This window comes from Seriola dumerili, unplaced genomic scaffold, assembly GCF_002260705.1.
Source record: "Seriola dumerili isolate Sdu_G_001 unplaced genomic scaffold, Sdu_1.0 BDQW01000138.1, whole genome shotgun sequence".
Lineage (NCBI taxonomy): Eukaryota > Metazoa > Chordata > Actinopteri > Carangiformes > Carangidae > Seriola > Seriola dumerili.
Window position 1 is genome coordinate 17,905,463 of NW_019174393.1, and position 16,437 is coordinate 17,921,899.

The 16,437-nt window shown below is 41.1% G+C and overlaps 1 protein-coding gene across 1 annotated transcript in view; it reads left to right on the forward strand.

Annotated features, from left to right (window-relative positions):
• Positions 1–11,272, forward strand: part of LOC111224835 (ADM2-like) — a 27,137-nt gene extending 15,865 nt beyond the window's left edge. The window contains exon 3 of the mRNA XM_022749507.1: positions 7,302–11,272. Within this exon, the coding sequence (XP_022605228.1) occupies positions 7,302–7,713 (412 nt within the window). The 3' untranslated portion in view covers positions 7,714–11,272. The remainder of the gene's footprint in view (positions 1–7,301) is intronic.
• The last annotated feature ends 5,165 nt before the right edge of the window (positions 11,273–16,437 follow it).

A 16,437-nucleotide genomic window follows, 5' to 3' on the forward strand; every position in this document is an offset into this window, starting at 1 on the left:
TGAAACCTAACCAAAACGACAGGAAGCAAGGCTCCTGTATCCATTCTCTGTTTGTGTTGCCCAGGCCTCCTCCGGTACACCTGCCCAGCACTGTAATCCCCCTTCAATCCCCTCTGTTTGAAAGTGTGGGGGCATTAACAGCATGTGGGTCATCACTGTGGTTCCTCTCTGAGTCTGAGAGAAACTGATGCAGCAGCAGAGTGGGGTTTGTAAGGAAGATCTTGAACCCGACATTCGTATTGTTGTAATCATGTGTATTTTACATGTTTTCCATTAGTCATTGGTGCTTCATCCCAAAATTAAAAAAATAACTTAAAAGTATTTTATTCTGTCCTTGTTGATCAAAGTGTATTTGTATCTGATTGGTTGGAAAACTGGATACATTGGGGAGAGCAGTTACTTACTATCACTTCACTTCATCACTTCTCTCTGGTTACCAGCCTGTTGTGCTCATACTAAGTGACTTGACTCTGATGAGAACAGCCTGGTTAGTTTAGTTTTAGTTAATTCATTAGACTTGATCTCTACACTTGATAGATTGATTTCGCAACTTGCAAATTGTGGTTTTTGGGGATTATTTATCGTTAATCATTTGCAATCACCTTCTAGACGTAGTGGTTAGCTAGTTAGTTGCATTTGTGTTTGGGTTAGCTAATCACATTTTACATTGCATAGTAGCTGATCATGTCTCTCTTGAAAACAAAAGCAGTACACTTCCAGTTTTACAATTACAAAACTGACATTGCCAATTACATTGTAGCGTCCCATTTAAAGAGAAAATAGAGTACCCCAGTAACGAGTCTCGAGGTCTGGCACATAGTGACCAGTCAACATCTCTTAATACCTACCCTCAACCATCTCTTGGAGGCACCGGGACCAACCGGTAGAAGTCACTAATGCAGCGACAAGATCATGATCCCTCACTGGCTTCCCACTGCAAACAAAATAGTGCTCTTTGGGCATCCATTCAAGTCAAAAACAACGCAAATGGGGATTGAGCCCTTGTCTTTGTGGCAGTAGGCAAATACTTTTCTCTCTGCAACCACCTGGACACCATTACTTCAAATCACGTGCCTGATTCTTGAGTATTCTTAAGAAATATAAATAGTACTCATTGAATGTCTGCGGTAGAAGTGTCACTGTAGCTGACCCTGGCCTATACAAATGTATTTCACTCCGATAACGCAGCGAGAGATTTGCCTCCGCCGACACTCCCTCGTTCTCACTTTCACATTTCTCTCTGCACACCTCACATAAACGTCCTGCGGCTTTAATTAGGCCAGCAAATTCTCTGTCTTCCTTAACTCCACAGAGCACATCCTGTTCTGTTAACATCACACGCTGACAACATGAAAGATTTCTTCTCCTACTGGACGCTGAGTGTGTCTGAGCTCAGATGTCTGTCATTCCTTCCCTGTTCTGTGTTTATGTCCATGCTGTCCCTATGTGTCCTGATAAGGTCATGACATACACAAAGACGCCGTAACAATGTCTGATGGGTGCTTTCCAAACAAGGAGAAATTGCATGTTCCTCGCATCACACGCAACACATACCCTTAATTGTTGTTTTACATAACGTCTTGCGGTTTTCTTTTGTAAGGGAAAATAGCCGGGGTCCAGGGCCAAACAACAAGTTAAATATGGCTTTAGGAGCAAAGCGGCTTTACAATACAGATTCCAGAGATGGGAAGAAGCTCTTTGCTTGGAGACTGGAGAAGATGTGAAGCTGATTTGCGGTCGAGTTGGTTCCGTCTGGACTGGGGACGGCGACGATGATGACATGATAGATCAGTCTGTGTGTATATGTTGTGGGTGTAAAATTAGGCCAAATAAAGTCATGTTTTTCCTCAAACGATCTGTTAAATCATTAACTCACTCTTGTATATCTGGATTTGAACAGCGTGGGGTTCAGATGTTCAGTGTAGATACTCTTAACATAATATTTACCTGAAAAACAGACTGAATTCATGTCACACAGGATGGCATCCTGCGTTGTTGACGTTTGACGAGCCGCTCTGCACATGCAGTTGGCTTTGGGTCCATCCTCTTGATTTGCTATCTCTGTTCTGACATATTTACACCTTATCAAGGAACAACAAGTACATCACCCTGTCTTCATCGCGTCTACCTTCTCAAAAAAAAACACTCGAGCTTGTAAAATGACGGAAAGCAGTGCTGCCTCTGCTGTAAATCATCTCAAGAGAGGCCTCTTCTCGTACGTCTTCTTTCTGGTTTGGGCTGTTCAGATATATATTTACAGCGTAAACAGTCGTATGGCTCTGTCGGGGTCAATTTGACCAAACCCAGGCTGGAAGCTGAGGAGGGTGAAAGCTGCGACCAAACAGGCAGGGAATTCCACTGTGGATTAATGGCTAAGACCTAAATTCCACCCTCCACATCTTTTAAGAGCAGGTTTCCGCTCCACGCAGAGAGCCGCAACGTTGTGGAGGCATGAATGTGCATGTAAACTATAAGAGGAGCAGCTTACTGTGTATATTGGGAGTGTAGATTAAAAGGTTTAAGGAAAACGAATGTAGCTTTGAGGGGAGGGAAAACCTGTCTGCTGTTTGATGCAAGTGTTGTGTCTACTCGCATCGCAGTGATGTGGTTTAAGAGCAGACAACGTTTCATTCTGTCTGTCCATGTAATTTACTGGCTGGACTCAGTGTCCAGCTTTGCTCGTTGAGGAGGTTATGAAAGCAAAAATACTCATGAACAATTAACCCCAGTGAAAAAGCACAATCTTTTTTCCTGTATTTTTCCTGTATTTTGCTAACAACAATCTCCCCACTGTTACCCAGTAGAAGATTACATGAAATGAAATGACTGTGCTATATTTACTGCTGATTAAGGTTGTCCCTGGTAAGCTTCAGCCTCTTTGGTAATCAGGTAGTATATCAGCAGCATGGTACTGTGGTGAGGGGGAGGTAGGACTTGCCCTCTGCAGGGTTAGGGTATGGCAGCTGAAGCGTGTCATCAAAACGGGGAGAGTTCAACCTTCATTCCACCTCTTAAAAGCAGCAACGCAGAAGAAAAACCAAACAAGGCAACACAACACAGTTGTCGTTTGCTTTTTATTGACCTGTAAAATCTTTTGAAATCATCTTATGTCAAATTGAATATTTGGTTAAAGCCTTTAAGCTATTGCAAGACCGTGCAAGGTATCGAAACATGGATGTCTTTGATCGTCTGCCAATTTGCCAGTTCTGTATTACCATTGAGTTGTGGGATAAAGCGGATAACAGCGAAATTTGTTCGTCTCTTGAAAACATTAGCTGCCCCCTTTTTATCCTAACTCTTCAAGGAAGTGTTCATCTTTGTAATTGCTGTCGTAGTACAGGCATGCGGTCCTTGTCTGCCAGCGAGTTCAGATGTTCTTCCTTAGCCAATTGGAGCTGATTAAGATCCAGAGATCTTAAGATGTGAGGGTTGCTCAGATAAGACAATTAGCTAAGAGCACCAAGTTTACCAAGTATTCAGGATGATAGAGGGGTAAAAACACTGGGCTCACCCGCCTTTAAAGGTCCCATATAGTATAAAGGTAGATATCCATGCGTTGTTGGATTATAAAGCAGGTCTAAATTCTACATTAATACTGTGGAAAGTATCAAAGTGCTCAGTCCACAGAGAAATGCACACAGCCTGTATTCAGAAACTGACCCTTAAAACCAGCTGTCAGGACTTCTGGAACTTTGTGATGTCAACAAAGGCCCGCTCTCAGCTGTGCCTCAAGCCCTGCCCACCCAGACCCACCATCCAACCTTGCAGGATTTGGTTTCTCTGAGTGTTTACCTGATATCTGTTACATTTTTATTCTATCACTCAGAAAACAGTCAACCAATCAGAAGAGAGGCTTAGAGCCTCCTGATTGGCTCACCAACCTGCTGTTACTAGAGCTCTAGAGAGAAGCCTGAGAGAGGTGATGTAAAACTACATTGAGATGGTTTTTGGTTCTTAAAACCACAAATATATCTTCTTATGGATCAAAGCTTCAAATAAAACACAGGAGAAGAAGGAAATATGGAGCTTTAAAGCAGTTTTAAAAAAAGTGAAAATTATACATATGGAATATAAATAAGGCAATTTGGTGCAGGGCCACCACTGCTGCCTTGTGACCCATGTGAGGAGCTTTCCTGTGCAGCCAAATATAACTTTCACTCTGCAGACCAGGTGGGTGTAACTTGGTGATGTGGCACCACAGCACACCGAGGTCTGTCCTGGAAATAGTGCTCGCCTCTGTCTGTGGCCTGGCGTTGCACAACTATTTATTCAGCCACTGCCACTGTTGGACAGCAGGTCTTCTGCAGGCTACCAAACCTGCCAGCAGTGAGTGTGCAGATGAAACTGGCTGAATAAAGCAAAAAGCTTTACATAGAGAGGAATCCCAGACCCACCGCAGCATAGACGGTAAGAGAAGCTGTCTGCTGCGATGTCTCACATCTCAACCTCTCAGTCAGAGTAACGGTTTAGTGTTCATGGTGAAATAACATAAGTCAGCATTTTGTGGAAGTGGAACACACTTTTTATAATTAGATCAGCTGTGGCTTCTGCCTCGAAGAACATGGGAAACAGTGCCAAACCTGGTACTGTGAAAGAATTTTTCCCTTGACTCAGACGAACTCAAAACAAATACAGTAGATATATTTGCCCTCATGCTGTATTTAAACCTCTCTGCACAAGTAGAAGCTATTGTTAACATTTAACATTTTCATCCTATTTATCCACCGGCTGCCAGTGGCAACAGCACTTTTCTGTTTACTTCTCTCAGCGGCGGTGACGGGTTAACACTCAGGGACTCCAGTCACAATGTGCTGTACAAACACAGCGGTGACAGTTCAGTGAGGAGCTGCAGGGTCACGTTGTTAGAAGCGACTGTCTTTGTCAAACAATGAACAGATGGCGAGTCATTTGCCGCTGTGTTTGCTAAACGGACTGTACCCGCTGGTCCACCGCACTGCAGAACATGTTCATCTTAACAGTTCATTTAGTCTGATGTGGAGTCTGAGAAACCCAGTTTTCAGAAAAGGTCTGTTTAAACAAACATGTTTTCTCACTTAACTATAGTTATCTTAAGTCATAGATTTAGCTCTAGTCTTTGAGATTTCTGATAAATTGAATTCTGTCTTTTACTCAAAGCACCGAAATGCCACATTTGAACAATTCATAAGCATCTTCTCCTTTCAGAAACAATATCCTGGCTGCTCTCAACAATCCACAGACCTCAGTTTTTACTGGAACTACTTTCTACTGAAAACAAAATCCTAATGAAAAGTTTTCACAGTCATTGACAGGGACAGTGTTTTGCTACTTGAACAATAGAAGTGTCATTTTTCATTGGTTTCAGCAACACAGAGATTCAAATCAAAGATCAAAGATCAAAGATCAAAATCTTAGAACCTGGGCACAGAAGCCCCAGACAAGCTGCATGGCTAGTTAGAGACTGTCCCATAGGTCATCTGTGCAGCAGCTTATTATGACCCATAGTTAGGTTTTGTTGCTAGGCGACACCTAGTCGTGTAATTACGACAGGAGCAACGGGAAAAGTGCGGTGACGTAGTACAGAGAGACAAAGGCCATGTCAGGAGGAGGCTGTGGTGGATGGATGAATATGACACAGAAGAGTGGTGTTCGATTCGCATGTGAAACTAGTAGTTTATATTGTAACCATGACAACAAAGATTGTCTAATGTTTAGGAAGTACTTATTGTTACTGAAATCACGATCTTTTCTTAACCCTAACCAAGCCATGACTGTTGTTATAATAACCATGGTGATGAAGGTTGGAGGACTTATTGGTTAGTTACTACTATGAGTTAGTGAGAAAATTGGATGAACTGACTCTTTAAAAGGTCATGGGTAAGAGACGTCTACAGTTTGACTTAATTGAAACAAGGCAGAACAGGGATTAAAGAACCCTGAAATAAACTGATTTCCATTAGAACTAATCTACTGAACCCCACTGGTGAGATTTGAATGTTCTCCTGTGGAGCCCATCAACACCACTGTGCCCATATGATCCCATAGCTACTGTTGCTGAAACTCAGCTGGCCATTAAAATGCAGTGAGGTGCAGGATTCGATTGTATAATGTAATATATGAGGCAGTGTCAGAAAACATGTGTTAGGCAACATGTGAAAAACCATTAACTTTTATGTTGTGCATTAAGAGATGAGCAGTGTTCATATGAGTAGGTAACTGTGCAGGGGCCACTCTGTTCAGACAACAGGCAAGAAATGATTTGTTTATGAAAGCTGCTTTGTAGCTAATCGGATTTCTGCAGAATTACCAGTGCCCTTACAACGTTAGTTGTTATAGTAACAACACTGGCAGGAACATTTTCTACCCCTGTTCTATCCATAGGTGCAACAATAATTTAGACAATTTATCGTCCACTGTGGTCCAAACTAAAATATCACAGCTATTGGAAGGATCGCCATTACAGTTTGTACAGATGTTCATGATTCCCTGAGGATGAAGCCTGCTTACCATGGGATTGACATTCGTGGTTTTGATGTGAAATGTCTTGGCAATTATTGGATGAACTGCCATAAAATATGATACACACATTCATATCCAAAGTCCTTATAGGCAAGTCTCACCACTTGGCAGCCATCTTGGCAAATCTGATAAAAAACTGTTTGACAAATGTGGTGACTTTGTCCTGAAATAAGGATTAAAATACTTTTTCCCCCACAGATTATACTAATACTATGACACAACAACACGATTGGCTTGATATGTTTCCCGTTTGGCTGATATAAAGCAGATGACTGGCTTATTTTATGGAGGGGTGGGATTTGTGTCATACAACCGCATTCATGCTCGCGGCTATAGTAATTAGATTAACCTTGGTTTATGACTGAATACCTGCAAAACATGACATCTCCATCAGCCTTAGCTGAATTTCCTGTTTAGTTCTTGTTAGCACTTGTTAACATGCTAAACTAATATGGTCAGTGTGGTAAACATTACTTGCTAAACATCAGAGTTAACACTGTCATTGTGAGAATGTTAGCATGCTGACATCAGCAATTAGCTGAAAACAGTGTCTCAGTGCACAGCCTCACAGAATAGCTAGTATGGCGGTCGACTCGTAGCATTGTTCTGATGGTATTTCGAAGTTGTGGTGACATTCTCTTCCATTACCTCTCTTCTCTTCTCTGTTGCAACATATGACATCATATCTTGTACCTGAACAGCTAATTTCAGTGATCACATATATATTTTTTGACGTGGTTTGAATCCCAATGAATGAATGAGAATCGGGACAGTTTTTCACCTGATCTGTATTTCCTCCTCAGGTTGGACCTCCTCAGCAAGCTCATCAACCAGAGAGAGGACAACTCCTTGGTGTCAGGAAGCCAGCCGAATCTTGCCACCCCCTCTTCAGCTTCCAGACAATCTCCAAAATGGCTGCTGGCTTTCCTCAGACTTCCACCGGCCTCAGGAGTGAGAACAGCCTCTCCAAGTCTGGCATGGCTCACTGAAGCTTTGCAGATGAAGAAGAGGGCTCTGAGAGTTCGTCGCCATGCCCACTCAGGTTCGCGAGGGGGCCACCACTACCCTCAGCACGCCCAGCTGATGAGAGTGGGTTGCGTCTTGGGAACCTGCCAAGTGCAGAACCTCAGCCACCGGCTCTATCAGCTCATTGGTCAAAGTGGCAGAGAGGACTCGTCCCCCATTAACCCCAGAAGCCCCCATAGTTACGGATGAGTTAGACACGTCCAAACACCCACAACCAGTCTATGTATATCTCCATTTATTTATCTCTTAATGTATTACTGGTAGTCTTTGCATTAAAGTTTGATGTAGTCCATAACTTTTGTTTATCCATCTCAAAATGACAATTATACTGAGCGTCACGCCTTGCTACTTTTTGTGCTGATTGATGGATTTAAAGATTCAAATTCAAGATCCTAACTTTTTGAAACCCCTGATTTCAGTTCTCCCACCATCCTGAGAACATTTGAAAGACATTGAAGTCGTTTCGATTCTCCCTCCTGAAGGTTTGACGTCTTAATCCTGTTAATGTAAGAATGAGGGCTTGTCTTCAACACCATCCAGTGGCCTGGTCCTGTCTGCCAACTGACCTCCCCAGTGGTGGTTATCCTGCGGCTCATTGATCAAACACTTAAGCCCTTGATGTGGATTTCAACTTGCTCTCTGAGCTGGAGCCTTGTCAAAACCAATGTATTCCCAAAGACCTCTTAAATGACCCAATGAACCCTTTTACCTTTTTTTTTTGTGCCCAACCTTTTTGTCATTTTTTTGTCATTTCACAACTGCATATTTGAGTATGAACACTGACATCCCTGGAATAGTCCACAAGCTTTCAGCTGAACTGGGAATTCATCACTCAGCGGGAATTTGTGTTTCGAGACCACAGTTTACATTTGAAACCAGCCACAGCTCTTGGGTTATACCCAATTTTAAGAGCATTCAGGACTTAACCACATGGGCTCCACACTGAAAAAGAAAGTTCAGAATCTAGTGCTTTGGGAGGAATCTGAACACCCAAAGGATCAGTGTCTGTGTTGCATTATAGTGGCTGCTTGGCTGACACAGTAGTAGTAAACCTTGGAGCCATGGATCAGCAATCTGTGATCTGCTGGCATTTTCCCTGCCAGAGGCTGAGTCTGAAATATTAGCCCTTTCACGTGATTCATAAGTTCCCCCTACAAGTCAGGACCTTTGGTTGACAGCAGTTTAATAAACCTGGCTTAATCACTTCAGTCATATGTACCGCCACAGCAGGGGAGGGGGGGCCCTGAGCCTCCCATGGTCACACTCAACACTAATACATAAATATTAAGGCGGATGGCTTCCGCACAGTTGCACACATGCAGCCTTGAAGGGTCAGTTCACCTAAAATACTCAAATCAACAACACTACTCTCTTATTTTGGAAGTATTTTGGGGATTTTCCTGGAGACAAATGTCACTGCTGAATTACGTCTCAAACAAAATACAGTTCACCTCCACTGTGTTTGGGTGGAGGTAGAAATCTCATTCACACATTCGGCCAAATAAAACCCAAACTAACTTTGCATAGGTACATTAGAAAACATTTTTCCCTTGGTAACTTGGGTGAACTGACCCTTTAAATGGTTCTGTGCCAAAAACAAAAAACATTTTTTAATAAAAGTACAGTGAGATGATGCTTCATAGCAAGCGACCAATTAAGCAAAGTGGACTCTGGGAATAGATTAATACTCTCAAGTGCATCTAGTAGTGTTTTTCCTTTTATGTTCAGTTTGAGGTTGTAAGACAATGAGATGTTTTGGGGCGTCATTTGCTATAAATTGGCAAAAACTAAAAGTGGAGGTCATAATGAGGCTCTAAAACTGGCAAATCCACCAATAAGTCCTCCAATCTTCTAAAAGAACACACTTGTCTTTGTATATGGTGGATTATGATGATTTTTAATTAGAATATATTTGAAAAAGTCAACTGTTCCTTACATTTCTTAATGGAAATACCTGACAAAACCGTGCACAATACAGTATATATCAAATTTTATTGGAAGCACATTGTATGTTAAATGGGTTTAAAGCAGTTCACGAGGCGGCGGCTTCAAGCTCCACTGTTACAATGCGGGTTTCTAATGAGAGACCACAGTGACCAAAATGTTAGGTGTCAGAGAGCCCAATTTCAAATGTGTGTACACAAAATAGCGTAGCACCATCGAAAATACATGCCCAGACATTTCCTTTTTCTCTATTTATGTCCGTCTTTGAAATGGTGGGCAGATGATGGACTGAGAATAACTGAGGTCAGGCTCTCCTCACAGTGCAGGCTAGAATTTGACAGGCCTTAAACTTTCCAAAAACAAAAAAAAAAATGCAACCAAAACTACTAAAACCGATATTGTTAGTGAGAAAACATGTTTATGTTACATATTATTTACATACTTCTGAGACTTCTATATTGTAGCCTGATGTTGAGTTGTTTAGTGTTTCTTTGTAGGAATACAGGCCAGACTTTCTGATTTATGTGCAGTCATTAGATTATTAATTATTCAGTCATAGAGGTACTTTAGTTTTTGTTATTCTGCACATAATTCACAAACGTAAAAGTTATGTAATCATAAGAGCATGAGCTTAAACTCACCAAATACCTGGCAATACTTGACATCATACATTAATGTGCTCTTTTACATCTTATTCGGGGTGTCCTATCTTATTCTTCCTCATCAACAGCTTCTTCATATATTTAGTCTCTCGGCCCATCTTGCCTTTCTTTTCCTCTCATCTGTAATCATTGGAGCCTGGAGGTCACAGGGTAATAATCATTGGTTCCTTTAGCCCTAAATCTAATCTGTTCAAAGGCTTGCTGAGGTGAAACATGCCATTCTCTCAGCTGTAACGGAGCTAATCAATGTCTCGTGACGAATCATTAAAAGGCTTTTTAAACGCTGAAAAACCCTGGTGGATCTCTCTTCTTTTTCAAAATGTACCTTTTCACACATCTTGTGTGCGTGCGTATGTGTTTGAGCTGAAGTATGCACCTTATCAGGACGTTTTATCTCCTGTGTTTGATCGGTGCTCGGGACCATTGTGCTCCCAGGCTTTTTCTTTTTGCGTAGTATGTTTTTATGACGTCAGGCATTGCGTCTTGTTGAGTTGTGTAAGCAAACTGTGCACGACCGCTAATACCTCCCCCGTAGAAACATGTAGAGCTCTCGTGGCTCCTTACTGCAAAAACACATAACAGTAGGAATGAGTGCAGAGTTAGCCTGTTGAAAATGTCAGTTTTGTACAATGTAGGAAGATCTCAGTAGGTTTGCTTTTGCTTTTTTCCTTTTGAAAGTCACCTGATCGCTTTAGGGTCACAGGAAAGCACTTTAATGCAAGCATGTGTATCGATAGTCTCTCACGGCTTGAATTTCACTCATTGTAATTAACTTGTGAACGTTGAACGAGGTTCCTCTTGTAAATGTTGCATCTGAGATTGAATGTGTTTGAAGATGTCAGTGCACTACATGTGGCATCAGGATGACTGTGATTTATACTTATATAGGTATATATAAGTATACTTAAATATATGTTACTGTGTGTGTGTGTGTGTGTATTCAGCCAAACTATTTAAAGAAACTTGTATATTTAAATGATCTTTGTAAGTTAATATCTGTATGTCACCAAAGACTATTTATCTCATCTTTTCCACTGCTCCTTAAACGTGACCTTATGGTAGGACAGGAAGTCTTAACTGTAGTTAAAATGTTACTGTTTGACAATGTCCTTCACTCTGTAAAATAAAGAATTATACTGTAGTGTGATGGAGTAGTGAGTATGATTTAAGAGTATGTGTGTGTTTGTGTGTGTGCATTGGTAAAGGAAACAAAGACATACATGATAGAATAATTTAATAATAATAAAAAAATCAAGATATAATTAATAATTAATTCAGTATTTTTTTAAAGCTCCATATTTTCCTCCTGTGTTTTATTTGAAGTGTTGATCCTTATAAGATATATTTGTGGTTTTAAGAACCAAAAACCATCTCAGTGTAGTTTTACATCTCTTCTCTCAGGCTTCTCTTGAAATCTAGTAACAACAGCTTGGTGAGCAAATCAGAAGAGAGGAGGCTCTGAGCCTCTCTTATATATATATTATATATATATATATATATATATTATATTATATATATATATATAATACTACTATATATATAGCAGCAGATTCCAGGTAAACATTCAGAAAAACAATCAAACCAAATCCTGCAAGGTTGGATGATGGCCGTGGACATGGCTGAGAGAGGTGACTGCTTTGTTGTGACATCACAAAGTTCCAGAAGTCCTGACAGCTGGTTTTAAGGCTCAGTTTCTGAATACAGGCTGTGTGCATTTCTCTGTGGACTGAGGCTTTGATACTTTCACAGTATTAATATAGAACCTAGACCTGCTTTATAATCAAATAACACATGGACATCTGCCTTTATACTATATGGAGCTTTAAAACACTCTGTCCACCCTTCTCCATGTTACTATGTCCTTGACCAAACTATTGTGACCCAATAGAAAAGAAAAGAAGTCAATCATTACACGACATAACTCTCCAATGGAGGACAAGGGACAATGTCAATCAAACATGGCGAGACATATGATCAGGGTATGATGTGACAGCAGCTACGGTAGCAGTGAAGGTCGTATGACTGAGCAGAGTGAATGAGTGTCAGGGGGTGTGGTCAGCAGGAGACAAGCCATTGGACAGAGGAGAGAGGAAGGACAAAGGGGGATAACAGGAGAATTTCAGAATTCATATATTTCACATTTTTCCACTTGCTCATTTCACGACCTACATCACAAGCAAATTATTAACAAGCAGAGGGTTGAGTTGACCATTTGAACCCAAATGTTCCGCTCATTTCCCTTGAACTCATTTTCCTTAAGTCACTTCAACATTACAGCAGCTAACCCACTTTTTCCAGTCTGTTTGAGTTCATCCTCACATCCCGGATCGGCTTGTTCCAGGACTTCACTTTAGCTGCAGACAGGAGACAGATGATAGAAAGAAAAAGACTCCAGAACAGCTTCAGTGAACCTTGTCATAGATTATCTTATTCTCTTGAACTCTTCTGGAGGGATGAACAGTTTTCTCTCACATTATTTTCATACTCATTACTCATACTTAACTGTTCAGTAGGGCCATGTGGAGGAGGCATCGTATTTGTTATATTTCACCACTTACTGTATTTATTCAGGTTTTTCCTTGAATTTGTCATTCATTTATATATAGCTCACATTTAGCTTGACATAGTGCTTTAGAAACGTGTATGTAAAATAAAGTCCTCTGGGTTTGACTTTGCATCATGAGGTTGATAAAGACATTAAACCTGAGTGGACACGATATCTCAGTAACACCTTGAAACTTCTTCAAATTTTGCACAAATATTCACTTGGACTCAAGGATGTACTGATTCGATTTTGATGGCTAAAGGTCTAAGGTCAAAGGTTTAAGGTCACAGTGACCTCACAAAACGTGGTGTTGGTCTTGTGACCGCAATATTTCCTTAACGCTTTGAGAGAATTTCTTCAAATTTGACACAAATGTTCACCTGGACTCAAGGACGAACTGACTGGTCGTCAAAGGTCAAAGTCACAGTGACCTAACAAAACACTTTTTAGCCATAACTCAAGACTTCACACAGCAATTATGACAAAATTTCACACAAATGGTTCATACCATTCATATATGACCCAGTCCACAGAGAAATGCACACAGCCTGTATTCAGAAACTGAGCCTTAAAACCAGCTGTCGGGACTCCCTGATACTTTGTGATGTCACAACTAAGAAGTCATCACCTTCAACCATGCCCCAAGCCCAGCTCACTTGGACCCACCATCCAACCTTGCAGGAATTGGTTTCTGTGAGATTTTGGATCTGAGTTGAGTATCTAAATCTGAGGGGGCAGAGGGTTTTACCTGAAGGGAAATGTTGCCTCTTTCACCCTCTAGGTGGTTTTAAAAGGCCGTTCTAGGGTTTTTCAAACTTATCTGCACAAATTACAAACACACATTCCTTGTCTATGTTTGTATGTGTGTTTGGTTCCCTTTGCCTTTGTGTTATCACTCTGGTCCCATGTTTTATCACTATGTAAATAACAAATACCTGACCGTCCACCAGCCCTTGGTTATGTCATATCGTCCTGCGTGCAGCTGATGTATGTCAGCCAGCAGAAACTGTGTCACATATCAGGCTTTCAGTTTGCTGTCACAGTCGTGGAGTCATGTGCACATAAGAATAAGAGACTGAAGAATTCATGTTATTTTCTAGACCAGAAAAATATCTAGCATCATCCAAGTGTTAACAAAAAGCAGAGAATTCAAAAACACACTGTACGAACTGAGAACCACGAACTGAAGCAGGTCAAGTGACTGGAGATAAATAACTTATTGCAGTGATTTCTAACCTTGTGGAAACTCACATGAGACCAGATCTGGTTCCTGTTGCCTAATGGAAGAAATGGAAAAATACCAACATTTAAACATATCAGGTGATGGCAGAACATTTTACTGCACTGCAAGTTAGAGCAGTAAAATGTGCTGCACTCATGTGCTATAATGGTTGTGAAGCTAATATAAAAGAAAGGAATATGCTGTATCATTTTTAACAAACAGAAAAGCATAGTGTACATGTAGGGTCACATGATTATTTTCAACACGTCTTTTGTCTCAGTCGACTGATTAATCGATGTCAACGTCTCCATCTGCAGGGATCTTCATCAGGCTCTCTCAATTCACCATCACAAAGCAGAGGAGGCTTAATATAGACACAAACACATTCATCACACAGGTGATTGTGATTTACATGACTGAGAGTCAAGCTGTCCTCAGGCTGAACCAATCAGAGCAGAGCTGGACAGCACTGTCTGATCCCACCACAGAAACACTTTGCTCAGGTAAGTAAAATGGATCTGAAAGGAAAGTGAATATTGGACTTAAATTTGTCAGATAGACAGAAACACGACTACGCATTAATGCTAACCTTGCTCCGTGTGCTAGATGATAAATAGGCAAGTGTTGGCTAACGTTCATCATGACAGTTTTATGAGATGATGATATATTAATGTTGTGTTAACAGCTTGTTGTTTACACACCTGTTTACACATTCAGCAAAGATGGAGCGTTAGCATTAGCACTGACGGAGAGTCCTGTTTTTGTTCATTTGATAACTTTATCAATTTGAGGACTTTGATGGAGAATTCTATCACGATAAATATGTTCATATCACTTTATATTGATAATTATTGATCATTTTTTAATAAATTCCAGGAGAAAAGTAGTGCACTACTGTGTGGGTTATGTCTTGGTATTGTTTGGATGATTTGTCATATGGTGGTGTTGAGGACTTCCTCTCCATCATGGCTCCACTGTCTGTGGATTGTTTCTGGAGGTGAAACATGTTGTGTAATCCAAAGGGCGGAAAAGGCTGTCACTTGTAGCACGCTCCATTATCAAGGGATATGACAGACCTAGTTGATTTTTTATTCTCTTCTTTGCTCTGGTTTGGCCCTGACCAATTCCTAAAAATATTTGGGTCTTTAGTTGCTAGATGCGCATTGCCAAACATGTGAGTTGGTGTTGGGCAAGTAGCTGAAAACCACTGCTGCTGCTGCTGCTGGAAATGACCGTTTTTATAACTTTATTACATTGGGTCATTGCAGACCTACTGTGTACATTCTCTCCTTTCTGTAAAGGCTAATCATCTTCATGTGGTCATTTTCTATTAATGGAAAGCAAGAGGATAACTATACCAGATGGTGGCAAAGTAATACAGACTAGGCACAGTCCATCCATGTGAATGTGGTAAACACACAGAGAGCAGACACAGTCCTCACATCATACACCTGTCCACAGAGGCCTCTGGATCCACACTGTCAAAACAGTTACATTCCAACACACAACATGACTCAGGGCCAACCTTTATGTAAGTGTTACACTTACACTATCTCCAACACAAGCCCAGACACATACTTTGGACAGAAACACCTGTAAGGCTCAAGTGCACACGTATGCAAGTCTGACAATGCAGATTATGTTCATGTTGAAAGAGAGACAGTGAAGCAGTGAGGAAGCAGATTATTTTGTTTGCTCGGAGCTCATGCGCTGAGCTCCACCATCATGCTGAAGGTACAGAAATCAAGAGCAACTGTTGCTCATGGATGCAATGTGGAAATTGACAACTGAGAAAGTGTGGAAGAAGTTTGTTGGAGAAAGCTAAGCTTGTGGATTCCGCTGCTTAGAGGCTTTGTGTTAAACTAAGCTAACAACATACATGTAGTCAACAAGCGGCAACCTCAGGGGCTTAAAAATGAAGTCAACACAGAAGTGCCCAAAACTGCAGTTCCTCGAATGACCACTAGAGGCTCCACAGACCCCCCCCCCCGTGTTAAAATGTCCAACTTTACAGCAGAAATAAACAGCCTGGTACAAAAAACAGTTCCGACCTCTACAGCTAACTTCCTCCTTCATGACAAATGTTTATATATATAACTCACCTGTTTCCATTTGATTAAAATTATGGAGAATTGAGGGCATGGCCTCTTTGAGTGACGGCTTGCTGCTGTCACCTTTTGGAGGATTTGTCATGCGAATATCTAGACTATTTGTCTGATTGTAGTTGGGTGATGTATTAGAATTACATACTGTACATGTAGATCAGCACTGTTTTTGAACCATTTATTTGCTTAGACTGTAAATAAAGATGGACGTAATCTGTGACATCACACACAGGTTTCTGAAGTGCAGTTTTGAAGGTCAGAGTGAGCCGCTCTACCGTCGCCATCTTGACATTGTCTGACTCAAACTGATCCAAAAGTGGGCAAGGAGGAGCTGAGACTTCTGTGCATGCTGGTTTGTTGCAATCATATTCTCACCCACCTGTCACTCAAAGCAGCCACACACTCAATTCTACTTGGAGCCTTAATAAAATGTAA